This window comes from Lissotriton vulgaris, chromosome 4_1 (genome assembly GCF_964263255.1).
Source record: "Lissotriton vulgaris chromosome 4_1, aLisVul1.2, whole genome shotgun sequence".
NCBI lineage: Eukaryota > Metazoa > Chordata > Amphibia > Caudata > Salamandridae > Lissotriton > Lissotriton vulgaris.
This window is the reverse complement of record NC_141691.1, coordinates 2,134,616,957-2,134,644,214: the sequence shown is the minus strand read 5'-3', so window position 1 is coordinate 2,134,644,214 and position 27,258 is coordinate 2,134,616,957. Positions and strand designations below refer to the sequence as shown.

The following is a 27,258-nucleotide window of genomic DNA, read 5'->3' as shown; positions in this document are numbered from 1 at the left end:
CCAGTTGAGCTACAGATTAAGCATGGGCGAATTTTGCAAATTGGCAATTCGCGAATTAGCGGCTTTATGAATTGGCAATCCGCAAAATTCATGAATTCGCGCAAATTTGCGGATTTTTTTATTTTTGCGGGTTCGCGGGTGTTCGCGAGGCGCTTTGTGTGTTCGCGGGTGTTCGCGAGGCGCTTTGCAGTTTCGTGGTTTTTTTTTTGCCTGCTTAATCACTGCCACCCTCTCGTTTTTTATGCCCTTCTGCCCTCTGTACCACTTGTTTCTGTGCCCTTCTGCCCTCTGCCCCACTCATTTTTTGTCTCCTTCTGCCCTCTGTCCCACTTTTGTGCCCTTCTGCCCTCAGCCCCACTTAGAATGGCGCTGGCAAGCTGCCAGCACCATTCTAAAATAGCTAGAAATAGCTTCAACAGAAAGCACTAATAGATAAAATAAAGCAGGTGCTTCAGTTGAAGGTCAAATTAAGTTACACAATCATTAATCACCCCAAGTTTGGGGTGATTAATGATTGTGTAACTGAATTTGAGCAGCACCTGCTTTACTTTATCTATTAGAGCTTCCTGTTGAAGCTGACTTTTGTAACTATTTTAGAATGGCTCTGGTAGCTTGCCGTCGCCATTCTAAAAGAGTTACAAAAGTCAGCTTGAACTTTTAACCCAATCCCTTCTGTTCGCGGATTTCCGTTCGCGGATTTTGCGGGAAATTTGCAAATCTCGCGGATTGCGAATTTACCAAAAATCCATGAAATCCACGAGCGGAACGGATTTTCCGCTCATGCTTACTACAGATGGACACATTAATTTTTTTAGGTACAGGAATATTAAGGGTCCGATTACAATGACGGACGGCTCGCCACCACCAGCTGTGCGGTGGCTGGCCCTCCACCATCAGACAACGATTCCCAGTCTGCCAAATTAGGATGGCGGCGGGAATCGAACCACAACAGTGGCGGGAGCAAAGACCGCCCACCAAGGATCCACCACGGGCAATCGGTCTGATTGCCTGGCAGGGCACTCAGCATCTGTAAAATGGTGGCGGTGCCTAGCAGGCACCGTCCGCCAAATTACGACGCTGGCATCAGCCAGCCTTTCCATGACGGTGGAACCTCCATGGAAAGGCTGGTGGCGATTGGTTTCGGGGGCCCGTTATGGGCCCCCTTTGTGTTGGGGGAGGTGGTGGTACGCTGGGGTGGTAAGAGAGGGGAAGTGGAAACCTCCGTTCCTAACTCACAGTGCACTGCGATGGTCCCTAAGGATTCTGATAGAGAGTAAGTCACTTATAGTTGATATATAAAATTATAATATATAATACCGTTTCAAAACACTTTCAAAACATAAGAAATAATTATTTTTCCTTGTCTATTTCTTTTGACTGTTCTGGCAGCTGGTTTCCTTCATATCATGTTATTGTGAAAGTTTACCCCTGAAGAAGGGTTCTTAGAAACCCGAAATGCATTGGGTCTGATTTCAAGAATTGTCAAACAAGTAGCTCTGTTTTCTGTTTGTACTGAACATGTTGACATTAGACTTTGTAAAGTACAATTGTGACATTCAAAGTTTTCATCAATGTGGTTATAAAACATTAGGTACTGATTTAAATTTGTTGAGCAAATTTCTTATGTTTTGAAAGTGTTTTGAAATGGTATTATATATTAACCAAAAGTGACTTACTCTCCTACAGAAACCTTAGGGACCAACGCAGTGCGCTGTGAGTGAGTTAGGAACAGAGGTTTCTGCTTCCCCTCTTGCACATTTGATCACAGGGCATTTAGGCAAGCTCATAAGCTCACAGCTGAACGCACTGTTTTAATAAACAAATACATTTCATAACAAATTGGTACATACAATTTACCAGTAGGCATGCAGGCGGGAAACAATTCCTTGAGCGCTGGGGTGGTACCCATGGTACCCCATCGTATTTCCCTGCCCAAAATGGCAGGCACCGCGTGGTGTCTAGCATGTAGTACAGAGAAAGCACTACATACATTTTTTACATTGAGGTTGGTGCTGCAGCCAGCAGCTCCTGCCGCAATTGTAAAGATGCAAGAGGCAACTGCCACGGTGGCAATCACATTGCAATGCTACATGTGGGACCAGCGCCATACAAACAGGCGAGCCCAGGCACCACTACGATGGTGAGCGGACTAGATCAACCCGTAATCGTAATTGATCCCTAAGTGATTTGCCCAGAGTCACAGGATGTTGAGTGCCGAACCTTCTAGCCATCAATTAATATCCAAATTCTTAAAAAAAATTAAACCAATACATTTTGTAATTAATCTATTGAGAAACACAAACATATTACCATATTTTTTAAAAAGCCTCTTAATAAAAAAATATATATATTGTCAAATTATCTTCTTAAAACTATGCATATGACATTTAATGACTTTGTTGCTGCCAGGAAGCCCACATGGGTCTTAATCACAGAAACATGGACCTCTGTCTCTTCTGGTCCCGAACTGGTTAACGCTATCCCAGAGGGCTATGCGCTGGCCAGAATGGATAGAGTTGGTCGCTGGGGAGGAGGACTGGGTATCCTCTACAAGATCTCTGCCACCTGCCGCATTAAAACCCTTTCCTCCCCCTTAGAATTATTTCAGGCCATTTTCTTTTCTTTAATCTCCCCCCCCTCGGTTTCCTTTTCTGGTCTCCTGATCTACAGGCCCCCGGGCCCCAGATCTCGTTTTAGTCACAACCTACTTAATATCTTAGAGCCCTATTTTGGTAGGTCTAATTTGACGGTCATGGGTGATTTGAACTTCCATTTGGAAGATGCAGGCTCCAGTGATACCTGTTCCCTGGCGGACTCCTTAGCCGCATGTGGTTTCCTGCAACTGGTGGATAGCCCTACCCATAAAGCCGGTCACACACTGGATGGGGTTTTTTCCAACGATCCCAGACTAACAACGGGTCCCCCCCATTCCTCTTGTGTGGTCAGAGCACCTGGCTGTCCCCTTGGAATTAAAATCCCCTCTTCTTCCACGCTGCCGTGTTACCCTAGGAGAAGGGAACCTAAGCGGAACTATAGGAGAATTTCCAATGGTACCCTGGCCCCTCTTATGGCCAACACCAGGATTGCCCCCTTGGAGGAGGTCAATGACGCTGCGTTGGATCTCTATAACGCCATTGCAAGAGCGGTGGATCTTCTGGCCGCTGCCTCTTACAGCTACTCTGCCAGAAAGAGACCCTCGGCCCCCTGGTTCTCAGAGACATTTATGCTTTTAAGGCAGGATTGCAGGAAACAGGAGAGTCTCTGGCGAACGAGCTGGGATCCCAGAAAAAGGAAAAAGCACAAGATCTTGCTCAGAGAGTACAAAACGAAGATAATTGAGGAAAAGCAGGCCCATTTTTCCAACTTAACGGCCTCCCTTACTTCCCCAAGGGAATTGTTCAAGATTGTTCATTCCCTCTGTACCTTGCAAACACCCGACCCTGTAATAGGGTCCCAAGAATTGTGTGATAAGATCTTGCTGTTCTTTCACTCAAAAATAGCTGATATTTATACCTCTCTGAAATCACAAAGGGACATATTGGGCTCCCCCCTTCTCCTGACCCCATCTGCCACTGACTGTCGGCCAAAGGACTCACATAATAGTTTGTCCAATTTCCCTCTTCTTTCTTCCCAGCAGCTAGACCAGCTTCTGAACAGAATTAAATCTGGATCTCCTTTGGACCCTTGCCCCCTTAGGATCCTAAAGGACTGTAGGGAAGTTTTGCTGCCCTACTACCTTGAAGTGATGAACCATGCTATAACTGAAGGCATTTTTTCGACTTCTTGGAAAAAGGCTGTGGTCGAGCCTCTGCTGAATAAGCCAACACTAGATCCAGAGATATTAAAGAACTTTCGCCCAATATCACTGTTGCCTGCCCCAGCAAAGATGCTTGAGACACATCTTAACCAACATCTAACTGCCTTTCTTGATTCCTCTGGCCTCCTGGATCTGTCGCAACATGGTTTCCGGAAGCACCATAGCACTGAGTCGGCTCTCATTGTGGTCGTTAATAACATACACTCAAAGGTCGATCGGGGCCAGACTACTTTACTGGTCCTGCTAGACTTGACAGCAGCTTTTGATACCCTGTCTCCCCCCATTTTAACAGCTTGTCTTAGCGAGATAGGGGTGGAGGGCCCAGCGCTGAGCCTGCTGACCTCCTTTCTCAATCAGAGGAGCAGAGGGTCAAGTTGGGAGAGTTCTTGTACCCCGCTAAACCTGTGCAGTGTCGGGTACCAAGGGGTCAGCGTTAAGTCCCACTCATTTTAACATATATGTGGCCCCACTTGCCAGGTTAGTAAGATCTTTTGGGATGGAGGTGGTGTCATACGCCGATGACACCCAATTTATGGTTTCGCTCTCCCACCCGGTGAGTACCTCCACTCTCAGCTTCAGGAACTGCATGGAGGCAGTTTCACAGTGGATGATTCTGATTTCACTGAAGCTGAACGGGGAGAAAAATGAAGTCTTGATCTTGGGTGGAAACCAGGATGTCTGGTCAAGCGACTGGTGGCCCCCATCGCTTGGAGTGTGTCCACGGCCCACGAAATCTGCTAGAAATTTGGGTGTGATGATTGACACCTCGCTTGCTATGGCTCAGCAGGTAAACAGAACGATCTCCACCTGCTGGGGCGTTATTAGGACGTTGAGGAAAATTACACACTATTTTCCTTGAAAGCCCGTAAACAGATCGTGGTGGCCTTAGTTAGATCCCGGTTAGACTACTGCAATGCGCTCTACTCGGGCATCAACATAGGCCTGGTACAATGCCTGCAGACTGTTCAAAATGCAGCAGCTAGGTTTATCCTTGATGTACCCAGTCGCTCTTCCTGCACTATATCTAGGAAGAGTTTGCACTGGCTCCTGATTCAGGCCAGGATCTCTTTTAAGATCCTGTGCCTTGTCGACGGGGCACTATTTGGAGAAAGCTCTGAAGGTATCCGATCTCTGCTGGTCCCATACACTCCCAGCAGAAACCTATGCTCCCCCAGCAAGAATCTCCTGACTGTTCCTCGGGTTCATAGGGTCAGGTGAGGAGGAAGGGCCTTCTCTGTTCTGGCCCCTAAGTTGTGGTGCACCCACCCCCCCGGAATTAAAAGCACAACCCTATAGATGCATTAAAAAACTTGGCTTTTTGCAGAGGCGTATCCGAAAGCTGGCTCTTGGCTCCCATATCATGTTTTCATTTCTGTTAGGCGCCTTGATGCCCACGGGCTAAGTATGTGCCATATAAGACTGCCTTCATTCATTCATTCATTCATTCATATGTAGTCTGTCACTTCATCTCTTATGATGCTGGAAGATTCCATTTCACTTTAGTAGAAAACTCCTGTTAATACTAAACATACAACGTCATCAGCACCTCCTACCTGTGTATACTTGTAGATCCCCAAAAGTTCAGCTATTGGTAAGGATGTTGCTGAAGAGAAGTCTCCGATAAACCCACACAGTATGTCCTTCTTCCGACAGCCAAAGTTTGGAACTGCTTCTGTTTTAGCTGATAATATATTCATAGTGCTGTGAAGTGCTTTCATCTCACTGGTGCAAGAGTCATGAATCTGGTAGCCCAGTGTGAGGTTTGGTAAGAGTTCTGGGTTTCTATTGATCTCTTCTACGGCAAAGATAAGAGCCATGGCGTGTCGAAGAAAGCGGAATGCAGGTCTGAAAGTGACAGTCAGAAACTTAGTTTCACAAGGTGAATGGACTAGTATGGCAAACACATTCATCTCTCTTTTATTTCATGAACTTCTTTAATGTTTGTGGATAAGATAGTGACAAAGAATATCATTTCAACCAAACCACAGCACCCTGAACCATGCTGCAACAGACTGAATAACACCACAGCAGACCCACCACCATCAGAACCAACTTCCACAGATGCATGACAAACGTTGCCGACTGGATGAAGAACAACTGCCTGCAGCTGAACAATGACAAGAAGGAAGTACTGATCTTTGGCAACACCAGCAACACATGGAGCAAATCCTGGTGGCGTCGGACCTAGGACCTGCACCCATTCCCTCGGACCCTGCTAGACACCTCGGAATCATCATTGACACCACGCTCAACATCAAATCACAGATGAGCTCCGTCTCCTCCGCCTGCTTCCTTACTCTGCACTTGCTACGCAATATCTTTAAGTGGCTACCCCTAAACACGAGATGCACCATGATACAGGCCCTCATCACCAGGCGACTGCACCACTTTCACATCCTACAGAGACTTCAGGACATACAGACACGTGCCACAGCAGAATGTTTTAACACTGTGGCGTAATGAGCACCGTAAGAAGAAATATAAAGCATTGTGTAATCCATTGAATAGTACTTGCATTTATACGCTCAGTTTAAGAAGCTTGAGGTTCCTAAGGCGCTTTATGGGTTTGGGGAGTACGTTGCTGCACCCTATGTAGCATGTATGTAGTGCTTAATGGCTCTGAAGTAGGACGCCTACCACTGTGAGGTCCATGGAGAAGGAATTACAGAAACACATAATGTGATGAAGGGAAGATTCTGAGGCCCTAACAGTACATGCTCAACGTATTGTAAGTGATTCACCAGCTTGGAATGCTAAAGCTAAGGTTTTCATTTGCAATTCAGAATTTCAGATGCATAAAATAAGTATATGGAGAATGAGGGAATAAAATTAGACATTAGACCTGTGTCGCTGTGTGCATTGATATAAGTATGAAACTGGTGCAGCTTCAAGATACGTGAATTGGAACGAATGTGCACAATTTGAAGCCACATTAAAATCTCAAGCAGAGTCGGCTCAACTGTCACAGGTACTCCAAGTAGGACACTATGGAATGCGGTTTGACAGAAGGGAAGGGGAACAAGGAAACTTACCAAATGCGATGGAAAACAAGGGGTGGGTGAAGAACTCCGCCCCGCCGGCAGAGTTTGCAGAGTTTTATCCACTTTGCACTCTGTGTTTTTTCACTGGACCTCCTCTCAGTGAGATTTCTCAATGTGGGCAGTTGAGGCAGGTTGCGAATTCTCGTGTTGATTAATATGCTGCTCACATCGAGGAATCTGCCTCTCAGGTGGAATGTCTACTCGAGCGGCTGAAAGAAGCAGCGACCTCCAGTGTGAAGCAGAGTGCTGTTTGTGCTGACTTTAGACTGCAGGAAAAACTCTAGGGGCCAGATGTAGGTAAGTATATTTTACCGACTCATAAATAACAAATTTTACCGATTCAGTATTTATGAATCGGTAAAATTGAAGGAGGGAGATTTAGGTAAATTCGGTAATTGATTTACCGAATCTGTAAAAATCGTTATTTACCGAATCAGTAAATAACGATTCGGTAATGCCCATTGATTCCTATGGGCCTTGAAGCCCGTAGGAATCAATGGGCATTACCGAATCGGTATTTACCGGTTCGGTAAATACCGAATCCTGCAAGGGTGCAGGGGGTGTCACTTTGACAACCTCTAGCACCCCAAATACAGGCATGTGTGCCATGTGGCACACAGACATGCCCTAAGGGCTTGTCTGTCTGACACATGGCATAGGTGTGCATGCACATATGTGCATGCACACCTGGATTCGGTATTTTACCACCCAATTGGATCGGGTGGTAAAATACAGAATCTGTAAGGCCTTTGAGACTCAGAAGAGTCCCACCTACATCTGGCAGTTACCGAATCGGTAAAAATACTGATTCTGTATTTTACTGATTTGGTAAATTTACCGACTCGGTAAAATTGGCCCCCTACATCACAAATGCCCATTTACCGGTTGGTAACGGCCGAAATCGGCCGTTACCGGTCGGTAAATGGCCTCCTACATCTGGCCCTAAGTGCTTAAAGTCTCTGTGAGCAGCGCAACCTAACTGCCAGCGATGTTTGGGTGTCAAGCCATGGAAAACCTCTGTTACCTGTCTCTATGTTGCCCTCTATGGTTAGGCACAGACATGGTCCAACTATGAAGGTCGAGTGGTATTGTGGTTTCATTCTGGTGGTCCTGGTTCAATCCCCATTTCTCAAAACTCATCTATGCCAATGGCGCATAGTGTGCCACAAACAGAATGTTGGCAAAAGCGGTCTGGTGAGCATGGGTCACTGTAGTATACAGGGTATGGTGTGCAGAGCATCTTGTGACGCTTGTTTGTTTTAATTTTACATTTATCAGTAGAACAATAACACAAACACCGATCAATTTATTCTTCCATGTGATATTTTCAGTGGAGGAGGATTTCTCATCCCTTCTGCATTTGTGCACCCCAATTCTGGATCTGCTGACAGCCCATCTTTTATTGCATTCACCCCGATATTCTCAACCCCTGCTCATTCTGCAGCTTGATATAGTCCTATAGTTACAGACCTTAGTGTTTTACCCATGCTCCCCACAATTTTCCCCACTTTCGTGGACTGCCTTGGTCGTGGTAGACTATTTTCTCTGCTGTACAGCACCAATCAAGGTCTTTTTCCCACTCCCTCACTGTTGGTGGCCATGATTTTACCCATGCTCTAACAATATTTTGTTTGGCAACTACATCTGCTAGCATCAGCCACATTTAGCATGTTTTGGTCAGCATATTGTTCCCAGAACACATAGTAGGTGCCATCATGCATCCATTGGAACTGCCAGTCCTACCACCTTTGATATTGCTGCTATAATTGTGCTCCAGAATCTATGCAGCCCGGTGCAGCCCCATATTTTATGGAAGAAGGTGCCCTCCTCTTCACAGCCCCTCACGCATTTGCCTACTTTTTCGAGTCCTGCTCTGGTCATATAGGATCTATGTATAATTCTGATTTTAATGGGTCTGAAGCGATCCCTTAGGGCTCTGGGTAACTTCCAACCAGTCATCCTCTTCAAGGATCCCCGCGCATGATTCCCACTTCTCCCTGAGGACTAGTAAAGGGACTGGGTTGATATTCATATTTTTTTATAGATAAGGGAGGTTGCCTTATCTGGTATTGGGTCTACCAATATTCTATCTTTGAGCATGGCTTCTTCTGGTAATTGTTCTCCTGGGCTCAGGTGTGTCTTTAGAGCATGTTTCAGTTGTATGTATCGGAATGTCTGCGAGTCTGACATTTGATATTATAATTGCATTTCTGAAGTAAATCATTTTTTGTATTTTCCAAATGTCTCCCTGATATTCAATGCCCAGGAGTGCCCATGTTTTGCTATTTCTACAAGACAAAATTAAACGTGCTGCCCAGGTGATGTGTTAATGCACCAGGTAAACGCATGTGTAGTGACTTGAAAGAGCCTGGGAGTAGCCTAGTAAGGAAGATTAATCATATCAGTAAGAGCATGTTTTAAACAGTGATAACAGCACAAATCCTGCGAGAAGGGAACTGAATGTGGTGTGAGCAGAATTGTATGATATAGAAAGTGCAGAGTCGTGCTGAGCGGCCATCTGCCAAAACCTGCCGCTCCACCCAGTTGTCCATTCATACGGAGGGCGTTAGAGAGGTTGGAGCAGGCTTCTCAGCTGTGTGGAAAGTTACATTCCAGGAGGATGTAACAAGCCTGACTCTATTGCTCTATCCAGACTTGTTAGTTTCTTATAAGTGTGCCTTTAATTAACTGCATTGCAATTGATTTTGGACTGTGTGCTTCATCATCACTGTGCTAGCACTGAACTGTACATATAGACATATATATTGGCAGTGACCATTCTACTTTTGATAGCTGGAAGGCTGAAAAGTTGTGTATGTTTCACCATCATTGCACCAGCATTGTACTGTCTGCTATTGTTTAGTTGAAAGGCTGTGTGTGTTTCACCATCATTGCACCAACATTGTACTGTCTTCTATTGTTAGTTGAAAGGTTGTTTATGTTTCACCATCATTGCACCAGCATTGTACTGTCTACTATTGTTTAGTTGAAAGGCTGTGTGTGTTTCACCATCATTGCACCAGCATTGTACTGTCTACTATTGTTAGTTGAAAGGTTGTGTATGTTTCACCATCATTGCACCAGCATTGTACTGTCTACTATTGTTAGTGGACAGGTTGTGTGTGTTTCACCATCATTGCACCAGCATTGTACTGTCTTCTATTGTTATTTGAAAGGTTGTATATGTTTCACCATCATTGCACCAGCATTGTACTGTCTACTATTGTTAAATGAAAGGTTGTGTATGTTTCAGCATCATTGCACCAGCATTGTACTGTCTACTATTGTGAGTTGACAGTCTGTGTGTGTCTCCCCATCATTGCACCAGCATTGCACTGTCCACTATTGTTAGATGGAAGGCTGAAAGGTTCTGTGTGTTTCACCATTATTGCACTAGCATTGTACTGTCTACTATTGTGAGCTGAAAGGTTGTGTATATTTCACTATCATTGCACCAGCATCATACTGTCTATTCTTGTTAGTTGACTGTTTATCAGAAGCAGATACAAATTATAATAAGTGCCAAGACGGTGAATAAAACAAAAACTTTCATCATCTTGCTGAGACAACACATATACGCAGGTATACACAATATTATACACAAAAATGTAGAAATTTAGCGTACTTCTACGGGGCAAACATAAACGTAAGCATCTGAGGTGTAAATGTAAGTTCTGCGAGGAAACCCCTTTGTGGATGATCTAACCCTGTTTTCTGGTGAGTAAGTGTGTAGGACCCCATCTGGTCACAAACTGGGCACCCCTCACGGAGGGTTCACTGACAGAATATTGGTGTAAAAATATAGAATGAAAAAGAAAAGATGAAAAAATATAGAATGCAAAAATATCGATGAAAAATATAGAAGGAAAAAATATCGACTCCCTATACCTAAACAGGTAAGTACAAAAATATCGGGAAAAAATGTTGATGTAAAAAATATATCAAGAAATAGCGATAGTTATGACTAAACGTGCTTAGCGTTTTTTTTTTATCGCTGCCTATCACTGGATATTTTAGCGGAGAAAACATGCTATTAGCAGCGTTTTTCTCCATTGTGCTAAAATATCCAGCGATAGCGGCGAAATGCGAGAATATCACTGGAAATCCAGCAATATTCTTGCATTAACGCTAAGGGGACTTAATCTGATAATCCACCCCCCATTGACTATACAGATAAGTCAAGTTTTTATCAAGCGTTAGATTATAGCGATAATCGCGCTTAGCGTGATTTTTTGTATCGCTTCGCCTGTCTTGCTAATAGCCTATAGCTGTGTTAGCGACTGTTTTCAATAGCTAACAGTTCGGGTACGCCCACTTTGCATGTCATTAGCGATAAATATCGCTGATATGCAAAGTGGGCCCCAAACCGGTCGCTATCGCCTAAAATCTGTCGCTAACTGCTGTTAGCGACAGCTTGCTAATAGGGCAAAAAAAAATTGCCGCTTTAGCAGCAAAAAGTGCTGCTAAAGTGGCGATATGGCCCTTGCTAATATGCCCGATTGTTGTACAAAAAAATCGATTTATATATATATTCACAGAAAGAAACATAGGTTTCAAGGACGTTATTCTTAGAAATTAACATTTAAAAAACATTAGAAATTAATTGAAAAAAAACATAGGTATCAGAGAGGTTATGGGTATTTGGACATTTCACTACTACAAAACCCGAGAAATGTGGCCAATATAGTTAGTGGTGCTAGCTTTAACTTGCGCCCCCACAATGCATTGCTGATGACGTCACATATTAAATCACTCATGACATGGTCAGTGACATCACTGGTGACATCATTGATGACATCTCAAATTACATCACTGATGGCATCATCCATGTGATAAATGTATGCACCTCCTCACTCCCTAATATAAGATCTGAAACACCCACTCTAAAATACAGACTACCATTTTTGAAACCATACACAAACCAATAGCACTTACTAAATACCCACTGACTGACACAGGGAAACCTGCTCTCGCGTCATTGAAGCAAAGCAGGATTGCTTTTAAGCAAGGGGAGCTGCATGTCAGTAGCTTCCCTTGCTCAAAGGCAATTCCGGCTTCCGCAAGAGGTAGGGTGCTGGCGGGACCGTGGGGACATTGAGGCTCCCCCCACAGTCCCCAAAGTTAAGGGCAGGCCCCAGGGGATGGGGTCCCCAGGGCAAATATGAAATAATTGAAGGGGTTAAATTTTTTTTTGTTTTGAGTTTGGAGTCACGGTTCAAACACAGCTCTCAGCGCAGCCCCCTGTGTAATCGCAATTGGTTTGCGAATCCACCTAAATAAATAATTAAGTAGTATATAATGTAGAAGGTAGTATTTCTGAAGTTCTTTAAAAAAATACTGTGATTGAAGTTAATAACAAGATTACAGTTGTTAAAAATATATAAAATTAAAAAATATTAGTTACATTTGAAAAGTGTGTTGCGTTGTAGTGCATTGAGTTTGTGCTTTTGTTTTGTGAATTTGCGCTGGGTGCGCAAATCCCCCCAAAAATAAAAAAAATTGCATGTATATAAAAAAAAATGTGTTAAGTTATAGGTTGGCTCTAAAAAGAGCCCTTGCTTTCATTATGAGTTTGTTGTAGCTACATGTAAGTGCAGATGCAAAGCATTAGGTTGTTGAGAAAGACTCTGTTTCCCTGATCGGTAAAGTGTACTCCATCACTCCTGTAGATGCCATCCATATCAAAACGTAGATTGCTGTTATATATGGAGCCCATCCTATGGTCTTTGAGGTAAGCAGAAACAGCTTTATTGACATTCATTGTAGCTTTTTCAATCTGTGTACAGAATTGATTGGACCAGTTCAATTTCTGTCTTTGGCATATGTTAGAGTGTACAAAGACAGTTTTAGGGAAAAGCAACATCAACTCTGCAAAGGTGTCCTTCATTAGCATTTCCAGACCCACCCCAGTCAATGTGCCTAGTTCATTGCCACCACAGTGCACATTCATGAGGTGCCACTTTAATACTCTCTGTGCAATCCATTTAATATCCACATTTTGCACAGTTAAGTCTTTGTCAATACCTCTGCATTATGCATACATTTTGCACCAGAAAATGTAGCTGTGCCCAACAATACACATTGTTAACATCATTAAGGGATGTCTGGAAGCAATGAAAAGATGTCTGTAGATGAGGTAGTATTTTGGTAACATGAGAGGTATGTAAAATAGTGGACAAGATGCTGTTTTAAAAAAAGTAGATAATTGATTGGCTGTGTATTCAAAAACAGGGTGCATGTTATTCTCTTCAAAAAGCATGTTTCTTAGTGGTTAGTAAAACATGTTTGAAAGGTACAGTGGAAAGGATAAAGTCATAGTTTGCAAAGTCAACCACACCTGTGTGGTGAACTTGAAAATATGGTAAACTTGTGAGCTGTCAGTTAAATTGAATGTTCCATGAACTGTTACTATGGAAACTGGAATTAAGCAGAAAGGGGTTGAATTGAAGCTTTACTGTGGACTTAAAATGTGAAATTATAATTTATATATAACTGAAATGTTATTAAAGATTCTGTATAGTAAGATGTGTATTTTGGAAGATGGATTAGTGATTATGGAAGTTTGTTTTAGTGTGTGGATATGTACATTTGTAGAATACCATATCATTTTAGCTTTTGGTTTACATTCCGAGGTGTAGTCTGTCAAGTTTTAAGGTGTGCATGGATTTCTTTCCCAAGTATGTTTCTACTTGTATATATATTTTCATACGTCTTATATATGTGAAGGTGCATTATGTATAACAACGAGCTGTTGTTGCTTTTTTGTGCTAAGGTCAAGACTGTAATGACTAGTAGAATGGTGAAGATGCAGCAAACAAAGATAACACCTTATGCTCCCATAAGGTGTTATTAATTAGGCTTCCTTTTTTTATTCGGTAGAAAGGTATAGTTGAATAATGCCACATAAAGTTAGATAGAATGGTGAAGATGCAGCACAAAATTGTGTTTTGAAAGATGCTCACTGTTAGAACTGGGTGTCTCTAGTTGGCAGAGGTAGGTACCACTGTCCAAATAGGGAACCTTTGTAGTAAATAAAATAATTACCCTGTCGGAATTTCTATACTTAAACAAAAGGTCATGCATATAATGAGAGGCAGAGTCTGTGGTGTCCGATTCAAAAGGGCTTTATTTCAGTAACTCGAGTTAAGGGAGAATCGGGTTCCATCACCACTAAGGTTCAGGAAGGATCGTCATCTGAACTTTATTCACAGAGTACATTATTTATACTTTAAACATACATTAACTTGCATAGAGGTGGCGAAGCGCTCCAGGTGGAGCAAGTGAAAGAGAGATAAGAGCACATGGGCGTGCAAAAGGGCGTGTAAGAAGGCGTACACGTGGGTGTTCCCTTGATGAGTCATAGGTGTGTCATAGGTGGGTGGATACATGGGGGGGTGTGCGTGGTCAGCTGGAACCTTTACCCTACTTGTGTGCGCAACTTGGTCATGACGTGGAATTGACGTGTAACTGGGGGAAGCTGGGGGGGAGCTGACTTTCGTGCTAGTAGAGAAGCCTTGAGTGTCAGAACGACCTGCACTTCTGGTATTATCTGATATCTCGAGTTTGGAGGATGTATTATCTGAATTAAAGGTCGCTCGAGCAAAGGCTGCTCATCACTAAATGTTAGTGTATGAATATATTTCTTCGTGCATTGCGTGGGGCCATGGGCCTTCTATGGATGTGAGTTCTGCAAATCACTTGGATGGAGACAGAAAGGCTAGGCCCTATCTTCTGCAGGCGGGTTATGTTTACCTTCTTCATTAAGCAGGAATGTGTTTCTGTGGAGCAGAGCAGATAACTGTAAGCAAAATACTGTCTTGGCAGGCCGGGCTGGGCACCTCTCGGCTGAGCAGGAAGTATGTGAGAGTTCAGGGATACATAGCTAAACTGCAGCTTTCAGAGTGTCTGGGAGGCTTGGAGCCTGAATTCGGGTCCTGGCTCGGCTGAGCCACAAAAACGAGTATAAACGTGCACCATGCAAATACATTGGCAACATGGGCAACATAGCCCTCAATGCAGAATTGACGTGGCAGGCTTGGTAACTGACATACTAATGTTGGACAGAAATGCAGAGGCATTAATATTACAGGCATGACAGGGAAATCGCATGGTGACATGGACATACATAGGGTACATGCAGGGGACACATTGGCCACGTAAAATTTCTATTACCTCATTCCCTCCTTGTCCCCTACTGTGCCCTTTAGGACACATCTATATTCATGAGACCGTATATTTGATCATACAGCATTATTTGTTCGTCTTTCTTCTTTTGTATACGTGGATGGGGAATACAGGCAGTGGCACACAAGCCGCAAATCGCTGGGCCACATTGCAGACAGAGACAGCAAATGAATATCATAAGCAGTATCACTCCTAGGAATGACAACACTTTCCATCCCCATGCTGATATTACACTCCAGAGCCAACCGGACCAAGTCCATGTGCCTGGGTTTTGATGTATCTCGTGAGCTATCTTGTGGAGCCGTGTTATTGCTGCATATACGGATGGCGCGTTATTAGGAATAAACACACAACAACTGGAGCCGATCACTCTACAAGCCCCACCCCTATCTGCCAGGATGACGTCAAGAACAAGGCGGTTCTGAAGAACAACAAGTCTCATAGCAGACTGCTCCTCTGTCAGGTTTGCCAGAGCGGCTGCAGTCTCATTCACTACTGCTTCTAGAGTTCTTGTTAACCTGCGTATTAGTTTACTGTTTTGGACGGGACCTATGAAGAAAAAGAATCCTCTGTTGAAATCTGTATATTGCTCCCAAGCTGTCTCAGTCTGATCAATCACTGGGGAATCGTTCTCCCTCTTGTGTCTGACATGCTCTAATCGTGAATCTCGATGATCATGGGATGGGCCTAGAAAGACGGGTGGCAGCAGGAACGCTATATAACATGTCCCACCTCAGTCTAAGGGCAGACATACATAGGCTGTTTGACCGCAAATGAAATAGGAATGGCGGGAAGCTTTGAAAGTAGACTTTCCTTTATCATTGAACTCAACTACAGTATTACAATCAAAGTGTCCCAAATGTACTGATCCTTTCTTTCTAACGCACAATTCACCTTTTACTGGTAGGACTGATATGAACGGGGGACCTACATTTTTCTCGGACTGGACATTCAGAATCATAAAGTTAAGGGAAGCATTTCCTTGCTCATACACTTCATTTTCTAGATCGGTCCCTTTCTTTTGGGGAAGACCATCTTCGTCTGGAAAAAATGCCTCATTCATTACTTTATTCAAATCTCCCCAGATCCAGTCGTTCTGGGAATCTGTAAACTTTCTGTCTTGTGATGACATTAAAGCAAACCATCCTCCACAGGAACCATTGTGTGAGAACGGGAAAGGAAAAAGGGGCAGAACTCCCTTCGTTTTATGATAAGGTGGGAGTCGGCCACATACCCAGCAATTCGTTACATTGCTGGTCTGATGAGAATGGTGCAACATTCGAATAACGGTATTGTTGCGCAGGGCTAGTCGATATGACAGTTCATGGGGTGGCAGATCACTAAATGTGTGCTCTACAGTGTTATTAAAGGAAGAGTGTATACGTGAGGCAATAGGAGGAAAGAAAACATGTAGTGCCAAGCTGATACATATTATAGTGATGCTCAGAAGAAACATAAAAATCAGAGTTACTATACATCTACTGCGTAATATCTTGCAGTACTTTTCTTTCTTTTCTCTCTTTCTACTATTCTGGTCTACGATCTTATACATGTCAGGAACCTGTCTAACCGATTCACCACCGAGTGGACTTAAACAATTAAACGCTGTTTGACTTACTAGACCGTAACTTAGACCTATACTCCTGTTGCGGAGTCTTTTCTAGCAAAGGGGGCTTTGAGTCATTATTGTCGGGGCAGTCTTTAGGTTTGATCAAAGTTCCGGAATCTCCAAAGAATTTTTTAGTATGCTGGGCGTGGATCCAACCTTTACGTCCCTCGACCTTGACAGCAGTCCTCGTGGTAAGCAGTACTAACTTTGGTGTTCTCCAGCGGGGCTCAAGAGAGCTTGAACGATCAAAGTTCCGAATAAACACCATATCCCCAGGGAGGATGGCATGTTCTTTGACTTGGGTGTTGTTGGGGAAGGCGGCAGCAACCTGTGAACGACAAGAGAGTAGTGCAGACATCAAGGAAGCCAGGTAATCTGTCAGCATTTTACTGTCAACATCAGTAATTTTCTTTGGCATAGGCGTACCCCACATATTCGGTGGTCTACCAAAAACCACTTCGTAAGGAGATAGGCCTGTTCTGGAATGAGCTACCATACACATGTAAAAGAGGGCAACCGGCAAGGCTACCATCCAATCCACGCCTTTTTCTGCACAGACTTTCGCTAATTTTGTCTTAAGTGTCTGATTATGACGCTCTACAAGTCCAGCTGCCTCTGGGTGTCGCACACAATGAAATTTCCATTGGTAACCTAACAGAAGGGACGCTTGTTTCATTAATTCAGAAGAGAATGGCTGACCGTTGTCTGAGTACACGACACGGGGCAATCCGTACCGTGGGAAAAATTCTCGTACCAATTGCCTGACGGTGGTCACAGCAGTGTAATCTGGGACTGGGTACGCTTCTGTCCATCTAGATAGTGCACATACAACCACCAGGACATACTTGTAACCTCTACATCTGTCCATCTGGATACAATCCATCTGGAGGACTTCAAAAGGATGGTCAGGAGGATGAAATCCACCTTGTTCCACCGGAATGCCTTTGCCTGGATTGAACTGGCAACAGATCATACAGGTACGTACTTTCTGTTTCGCTGCTACACGCAGATGCTTGTTATACAAGATATTCTGTAAGCTGTCTAGCATTGCCTTTTCTCCTAAGTGTGCTGGACTATGTGCTGTGTTTATGATGACTTGTACCATAGAGTCTGGGAGAAACTATGTAGCTTTGCCTTTAGTCATCCAACGCTGATCAGTCTGGACCCCTCCTTGTTCAGTCCATTTCTTTATTTTGTCTGGAGTGGCATGTGTCTGTATGTCGAGTACATCTTGTGAGGGATCCCTGACTGTCATGCTGTTTGTCAGTGATGGTACTTTTGTATTTGTCATGTCCGTTGGTGTCTGTGCTGTAAGTTTAGCTGTTCGGTCTGCCAGGTCGTTACCCTGGGAAATGGTGTCTGTAACTTTCGTGTGTGCTTTGCATTTCAGGATGGCTATGGCTGTAGGTAAATGTATCGCTTCTAACAGAGCCTGAATAAGGGGACCATGCTGAATCTTAGCCCCATGAGAGGTCAGGAAACCTCTCTCCTTCCATAACACTCCGAAGTCATGAACAACCCCGAAGGCATACTGTGAATCTGTATATGTTTCACCATCATTGCACCAGCATTGTACTGTCTACTATTGTTAAATGAAAGGTTGTGTATGTTTCAGCATCATTGCACCAGCATTGTACTGTCTACTATTGTGAGTTGACAGTCTGTGTGTGTCTCCCCATCATTGCACCAGCATTGCTCTGTCCACTATTGTTAGATGGAAGGCTGAAAGGTTCTGTGTGTTTCACCATTATTGCACTAGCATTGTACTGTCTACTATTGTGAGCTGAAAGGTTGTGTATATTTCACTATCATTGCACCAGCATCATACTGTCTATTCTTGTTAGTTGACTGTTTATCAGAAGCAGATACAAATTATAATAAGTGCCAAGACGGTGAATAAAACAAAAACTTTCATCATCTTGCTGAGACAACACATATACGCAGGTATACACAATATTATACACAAAAATGTAGAAATTTAGCGTACTTCTACGGGGCAAACATAAACGTAAGCATCTGAGGTGTAAATGTAAGTTCTGCGAGGAAACCCCTTTGTGGATGATCTAACCCTGTTTTCTGGTGAGTAAGTGTGTAGGACCCCATCTGGTCACAAACTGGGCACCCCTCACGGAGGGTTCACTGACAGAATATTGGTGTAAAAATATAGAATGAAAAAGAAAAGATGAAAAAATATAGAATGCAAAAATATCGATGAAAAATATAGAAGGAAAAAATATCGACTCCCTATACCTAAACAGGTAAGTACAAAAATATCGGGAAAAAATGTTGATGTAAAAAATATATCAAGAAATAGCGATAGTTATGACTAAACGTGCTTAGCGTTTTTTTTTATCGCTGCCTATCACTGGATATTTTAGCGGAGAAAAGATGCTATTAGCAGCGTTTTTCTCCATTGTGCTAAAATATCCAGCGATAGCGGCGAAATGCGAGAATATCACTGGAAATCCAGCAATATTCTTGCATTAACGCTAAGGGGACTTAATCTGATAATCCAACCCCCATTGACTATACAGATAAGTCAAGTTTTTATCAAGCGTTAGATTATAGCGATAATCGCGCTTAGCGTGATTTTTTTTATCGCTTCGCCTGTCTTGCTAATAGCCTATAGCTGTGTTAGCGACTGTTTTCAATAGCTAACAGTTCGGGTACGCCCACTTTGCATGTCATTAGCGATAAATATCGCTGATATGCAAAGTGGGCCCCAAACCGGTCGCTATCGCCTAAAATCTGTCGCTAACTGCTGTTAGCGACAGCTTGCTAATAGGGCAAAAAAAATTGCCGCTTTAGCAGCAAAAAGTGCTGCTAAAGTGGCGATATGGCCCTTGCTAATATGCCCGATTGTTGTACAAAAAAATCAATTTATATATATATTCACAGAAAAAAACATAGGTTTCAGGGAAGTTATTCTTAGAAATTAACATTTAAAAAACATTAGAAATTAATTGAAAAAAAACATAGGTATCAGAGAGGTTATGGGTATTTGGACATTTCACTACTACAAAACCCGAGAAATGTGGCCAATATAGTTAGTGGTGCTAGCTTTAACTTGCGCCCCCACAATGCATTGCTGATGACGTCACATATTAAATCACTCATGAAATGGTCAGTGACATCACTGGTGACATCATTGATGACATCTCAAATTACATCACTGATGACATCATCCATGTGATAAATGTATGCACCTCCTCACTCCCTAATATAAGATCTGAAACACCCACTCTAAAATACAGACTACCATTTTTGAAACCATACACAAACCAATAGCACTTACTAAATACCCAATGACTGACACAGGGAAACCTGCTCTCGCGTCATTGAAGCAAAGCAGGATTGCTTTTAAGCAAGGGGAGCTGCATGTCAGTAGCTTCCCTTGCTCAAAGGCAATTCCGGCTTCTGCAAGAGGTAGGGCGCTGGCGGGACCGTGGGGACATTGAGGCTCCCCCCACAGTCCCCAAAGTTAAGGGCAGGCCCCAGGGGATGGGGTCCCCAGGGCAAATATGAAATAATTGAAGGGGTTAAATTTTTTTTTGTTTTGAGTTTGGAGTCACGGTTCAAACACAGCTCTCAGCGCAGCCCCCTGTGTAATCGCAATTGGTTTGCGAATCCACCAAAATAAATAATTAAGTAGTATATAATGTAGAAGGTAGTATTTCTGAAGTTCTTTAAAAAAATACTGTGATTGAAGTTAATAACAAGTTTACAGTTGTTAAAAATATATAAAATTAAAAAATATTAGTTACATTTGAAAAGTGTGTTGCGTTGTAGTGCATTGAGTTTGTGCTTTTGTTTTGTGAATTTGCGCTGGGTGCGCAAATCCCCCCAAAAATAAAAAAAATTGCATGTGTATAAAAAAAATGTGTTAAGTTATAGGTTGGCTCTAAAAAGAGCCCTTGCTTTCATTATGAGTTTGTTGTAGCTACATGTAAGTGCAGATGCAAAGCATTAGGTTGTTGAGAAAGACTCTGTTTCCCTGATCTGTAAAGTGTACTCCATCACTCCTGTAGATGCCATCCATATCAAAACGTAGATTGCTGTTATATATGGAGCCCATCCTATGGTCTTTGAGGTAAGCAGAAACAGCTTTATTGACATTCATTGTAGCTTTTTCAATCTGTGTACAGAATTGATTGGACCAGTTCAATTTCTGTCTTTGGCATATGTTAGAGTGTACAAAGACAGTTTTAGGGAAAAGCAACATCAACTCTGCAAAGGTGTCCTTCATTAGCATTTCCAGACCCACCCCAGTCAATGTGCCTAGGTCATTGCCACCACAGTGCACATTCATGAGGTGCCACTTTAATACTCTCTGTGCAATCCATTTAATATCCACATTTTGCACAGTTAAGTCTTTGTCAATACCTCTGCATTATGCATACATTTTGCACCAGAAAATGTAGCTGTGCCCAACAATACACACTGTTAACATCATTAAGGGATGTCTGGAAGCAATGAAAAGATGTCTGTAGATGAGGTAGTATTTTGGTAACATGAGAGGTATGTAAAATAGTGGACAAGATGCTGTTTTAAAAAAAGTAGATAATTGATTGGCTGTGTATTCAAAAACAGGGTGCATGTTATTCTCTTCAAAAAGCATGTTTCTTATTGGTTAGTAAAAAATGTTTGAAAGGTACAGTGGAAAGGATAAAGTCATAGTTTGCAAAGTCAACCACACCTGCTGTTTGCATTTGCAACATTGTGTGGTGAACTTGAAAATATGGTAAACTTGTGAGCTGTCAGTTAAATTGAATGTTCCATGAACTGTTACTATGGAAACTGGAATTAAGCAGAAAGGGGTTGAATTGAAGCTTTACTGTGGACTTAAAATGTGAAATTATAATTTATATATGACTGAAATGTTATTAAATATTCTGTATAGTAAGATGTGTATTTTGGAAGATGGATTAGTGATTATGGAAGTTTGTTTTAGTGTGTGGATATGTACATTTGTAGAATACCATATAATTTTAGCTTTTGGTTTACATTCCGAGGTGTAGTCTGTCAAGTTTTAAGGTGTGCATGGATTTCTTTCCCAAGTATGTTTCTACTTGTATATATATTTTCATATGTCTTATATATGTGAAGGTGCATTATGTATAACAACGAGCTGTTGTTGCTTTTTTTGTGCTAAGGTCAAGACTGTAAGGACTAGTAGAATGGTGAAGATGCAGCAAACAAAGATAACACCTTATGCTCCCATAAGGTGTTATTAATTAGGCTTCCTTTTTTTATTCGGTAGAAAGGTATAGTTGAATAATGCCACATGAAGTTAGATAGAATGGTGAAGATGCAGCACAAAATTGTGTTTTGAAAGATGCTCACTGTTAGAACTGGGTGTCTCTAGTTGGCAGAGGTAGGTACCACTGTCCAAATAGGGAACCTTTGTGGTAAATAAAATAATTACCCTGTCGGAATTTCTATACTTAAACAAAAGGTCATGCATATAATGAGAGGCAGAGTCCGTGGTGTCCGATTCAAAAGGGCTTTATTTCAGTAACTCGAGTTAAGGGAGAATCAGGTTCCATCACCACTAAGGTTCAGGAAGGATCGTCATCTGAACTTTATTCACAGAGTACATTATTTATACTTTAAACATACATTAACTTGCATAGAGAAGGCGGAGCGCTCCAGGTGGAGCAAGTGAAAGAGAGATAAGAGCACATGGGCGTGCAAAAGGGCGTGTAAGAAGGCGTACACGTGGGTGTTCCCTTGATGAGTCATAGGTGTGTCATAGGTGGGTGGATACATGGGGGGGTCTGCGTGGTCAGTTGGAACCTTTACCCTACTTGTGTGCGCAACTTGGTCATGACGTGGAATTGACGTGTAACTGGGGGAAGCTGGGGGGGGAGCTGACTTTCGTGCTAGTAGAGAAGCCTTGAGTGTCAGAACGACCTGCACTTCTGGTATTATCTGATATCTCGAGTTTGGAGGATGTATTATCTGAATTAAAGGTCGCTCGAGCAAAGGCTGCTCATCACTAAATGTTAGTGTATGAATATATTTCTTCGTGCATTGCGTGGGGCCATGGGACTTCTATGGATGTGAGTTCTGCAAATCACTTGGATGGAGACAGAAAGGCTAGGCCCTATCTTCTGCAGGCGGGTTATGTTTACCTTCTTCATTAAGCAGGAATGTGTTTCTGTGGAGCAGAGCAGATAACTGTAAGCAAAATACTGTTTTGGCAGGCCGGGCTGGGCACCTCTCGGCTGAGCAGGAAGTATGTGAGAGTTCAGGGATACATAGCTAAACTGCAGCTTTCAGAGTGTCTGGGAGGCTTGGAGCCTGAATTCGGGTCCTGGCTCGACTCAGCCACAAAAACGAGTATAAACGTGCACCATGCAAATACATTGGCAACATGGGCAACATAGGCCTCAATGCAGAATTGACGTAGCATGCTTGGTAACTGACATACTAATGTTGGACGGAAATGCAGAGGCATTAATATTACCGGCATGACAGGGAAATCGCATGGTGACATGGACATACATAGGGTACATGCAGGAGACACATTGGCCACGTAAAATTTCTATTACCTCATTCCCTCCTTGTCCCCTACTGTGCCCTTTAGGACACATCTATATTCATGAGACCGTATATTTGATCATACAGCATCATTTGTTCGTCTTTCTTTTGTATACGTGGATGGGGAATACAGGCAGTGGCACACAAGCCGCAAATCGCTGGGCCACATTGCAGACAGAGACAGCAAATGAATATCATAAGCAGTATCACTCCTAGGAATGACAACACTTTCCATCCCCATGCTGATATTACACTCCAGAGCCAACCGGACCAAGTCCAAGTGCCTGGGTTTTGATGTATCTCGTGAGCTATCTTGTGGAGCCGTGTTATTGCTGCATATACGGATGGCGCGTTATTAGGAATAAACACACAACAACTGGAGCCGATCACTCTACAAGCCCCGCCCCTATCTGCCAGGATGACGTCAAGAACAAGGCGGTTCTGTAGAACAACAAGTCTCATAGCAGACTGCTCCTCTGTCAGGTTCGCCAGAGCGGCTGCAGTCTCATTCACTACTGCTTCTAGAGTTCTTGTTAACCTGCGTATTAGTTTACTGTTTTGGACGGGACCTATGAAGAAAAAGAATCCTCTGTTGAAATCTGTATATTGCTCCCAAGCTGTCTCAGTCTGATCAATCACTGGGGAATCGTTCTCCCTCTTGTGTCTGACATGCTCTAATCGTGAATCTCGATGATCATGGGATGGGCCTAGAAAGACGGGTGGCAGCAGGAACGCTATATATCATGTCCCACCCCAGTCTAAGGGCAGACATACATAGGCTGTTTGACCGCAAATGAAATAGGAATGGCGGGAAGCTTTGAAAGTAGACTTTCCTTTATCATTGAACTCAACTACAGTATTACAATCAAAGTGTCCCAAATGTACTGATCCTTTCTTTCTAACGCACAATTCACCTTTTACTGGTAGGACTGATATGAACGGCGGACCTACATTTTTCTCGGACTGGACATTCAGAATCATAAAGTTAAGGGAAGCATTTCCTTGCTCATACACTTCATTTTCTAGATCGGTCCCTTTCTTTTGGGGAAGACCATCTTCGTCTGGAAAAAATGCCTCATTCATTACTTTATTCAAATCTCCCCAGATCCAGTCGTTCTGGGAATCTGTAAACTTTCTGTCTTGTGATGACATTAAAGCAAACCATGCTCCACAGGAACCATTGTGTGAGAACGGGAAAGGAAAAAGGGGCAGAACTCCCTTCGTTTTCTGATAAGGTGGGAGTCGGCCACATACCCAGCAATTCGTTACATTGCTGGTCTGATGAGAATGGTGCAACATTCGAATAACGGTATTGTTGCGCAGGGCTAGTCGATATGACAGTTCATGGGGTGGCAGATCACTAAATGTGTGCTCTACAGTGTTATTAAAGGAAGAGTGTATACGTGAGGCAATAGGAGGAAAGAAAACATGTAGTGCCAAGCTGATACATATTATAGTGATGCTCAGAAGAAACATAAAAATCAGAGTTACTATACATCTACTGCGTAATATCTTGCAGTACTTTTCTTTCTTTTCTCTCTTTCTACTATTCTGGTCTACGATCTTATACATGTCAGGAACCTGTCTAACCGATTCACCACCGAGTGGACTTAAACAATTAAACGCTGTTTGACTTACTAGACCGTAACTTAGACCTATACTCCTGTTGCGGAGTCTTTTCTAGCAAAGGGGGCTTTGAGTCATTATTGTCGGGCAGTCTTTAGGTTTGATCAAAGTTCCGGAATCTCCAAAGAATTTTTTAGTATGCTGGGCGTGGATCCAACCTTTACGTCCCTCGACCTTGACAGCAGTCCTCGTGGTAAGCAGTACTAACTTTGGTGTTCTTCAGCGGGGCTCAAGAGAGCTTGAACGATCAAAGTTCCGAATAAACACCATATCCCCAGGGACAATGGCATGTTCTTTGACTTGGGTGTTGTTGGGGAAGGCGGCAGCAACCTGTGAACGACAAGAGAGTAGTGCAGACATCAAGGAAGCCAGGTAATCTGTCAGCATTTTACTGTCAACATCAGTAATTTTCTTTGGCATAGGCGTACCCCACATATTTGGTGGTCTACCAAAAACCACTTCGTAAGGAGATAGGCCTGTTCTGGAATGAGCTACCATACACATGTAAAAGAGGGCAACCGGCAAGGCTACCATCCAATCCACGCCTTTTTCTGCACAGACTTTCGCTAATTTTGTCTTAAGTGTCTGATTATGACGCTCTACAAGTCCAGCTGCCTCTGGGTGTCGCACACAATGAAATTTCCATTGGTAACCTAGCAGAAGGGACACTTGTTTCATTAATTCAGAAGAGAATGGCTGACCGTTGTCTGAGTACACGACACGGGGCAATCCGTACCGTGGGAAAAATTCTCGTACCAATTGCCTGACGGTGGTCACAGCAGTGTAATCTGGGACTGGGTACGCTTCTGTCCATCTAGATAGTGCACATACAACCACCAGGACATACTTGTAACCTCTACATCTGTCCATCTGGATACAATCCATCTGGAGGACTTCAAAAGGATGGTCAGGAGGATGAAATCCACCTTGTTCCACCGGAATGCCTTTGCCTGGATTGAACTGGCAACAGATCATACAGGTACGTACTTTCTGTTTCGCTGCTACACGCAGATGCTTGTTATACAAGATATTCTGTAAGCTGTCTAGCATTGCCTTTTCTCCTAAGTGTGCTGGACTATGTGCTGTGTTTATGATGACTTGTACCATAGAGTCTGGGAGAAACCATGTAGCTTTGCCTTTAGTCATCCAACGCGGATCAGTCTGGACCCCTCCTTGTTCAGTCCATTTCTTTATTTTGTCTGGAGTGGCATGTGTCTGTATGTCGAGTACATCTTGTGAGGGATCCCTGACTGTCATGCTGTTTGTCAGTGATGGTACTTTTGTCTTTGTCATGTCCGTTGGTGTCTGTGCTGTAAGTTTAGCTGTTCGGTCTGCCAGGTCGTTACCCTGGGAAATGGTGTCTGTAACTTTTGTGTGTGCTTTGCATTTCAGGATGGCTATGGCTGTAGGTAAATGTATCGCTTCTAACAGAGCCTGAATAAGGGGACCATGCTGAATTTTAGCCCCATGAGAGGTCAGGAAACCTCTCTCCTTCCATAACACTCCGAAGTCATGAACAACCCCGAAGGCATACTGTGAATCTGTATATATGTTAACTTTCAAGTTCTTGGTTCGTATGCAGGCTTGTGTCAGAGCGATAAGCTCTGTTGCTTGTGCTGACAGTGTGTCTATTCTATGTGTCTCTAGGACTTCAGTATCAGTGGTCACAGCATATGCGGCCACTAACTCTCCTTTGCTTGTTCTCATGCATGAACCATCTACATAAAGTGTCAGGTCAGGGTCTGACAGTGCAATATCTGTCAGGTCTTGTCTTGGTTTCGTCACTGTATTAATTACTTCCACACAGTCATGTGGTGCAGTGTCTACTGTGCTTGAGGGCAAGAGTGTAGCAGGGTTGAGAATATTGCATTGTCTGATCTCTATGTTTGGCTGAAATAACGTCAGTTCGTATCCTGTCAGTCTTGCTACAGTCAAGTGCTGAGTCTGTGTCCTCTTCAAGAGAACTTCCACTGCATGTGGAACCTGCACTGTCAGGGGGTGTCCTAACACTATGGAATCACTCTGTCTTATAGCTAGGGCTGTTGCTGCAACTGATTTTAGGCACGCAGGCAGAGCCTGGGCCACTGGATCCAATGTACTAGAAAAATAAGCACAAGGCTTGTGTTTTCCTGCTTGATCTTGTGTAAGGACAGATAATGCTGTTCCATCTCGTTCAGTGACAAAAAGCGTGAAAGGTTTGCTGTAGCAAGGAGTCGCTAAAACTGGTGCTTGACATAAGGCTTTTTTCAATTCTTCAAATGCCAGGGTATGTTCTTGTGTCCAAAGGAGGGCAGTCGAAGACGCTGCCTCCTGTGTTGTCAACTGTATGAGTGGTTTGGCTAGATAGGCATACTGGGGAATCCATTGTCTGCAGTAAGAAGTGAGGCCAATGAAGGCCCGTACTTCCTTTTGTGTCTTGGGCTGTGAAAGGTTAGCAA

General features: G+C 43.1%; 1 protein-coding gene across 1 annotated transcript in view; it reads right to left on the bottom strand.

The window, feature by feature from the left end:
* LOC147725225 (uncharacterized) overlaps positions 1–27,258 on the bottom strand; it is a 161,298-nt gene that overhangs the window by 114,684 nt on the left and 19,356 nt on the right. Inside the window, exon 2 of the mRNA XM_086918212.1 lies at positions 5,371–5,662. Coding sequence (XP_086774338.1) covers positions 5,371–5,662 — 292 coding nt within the window. The remainder of the gene's footprint in view (positions 1–5,370; positions 5,663–27,258) is intronic.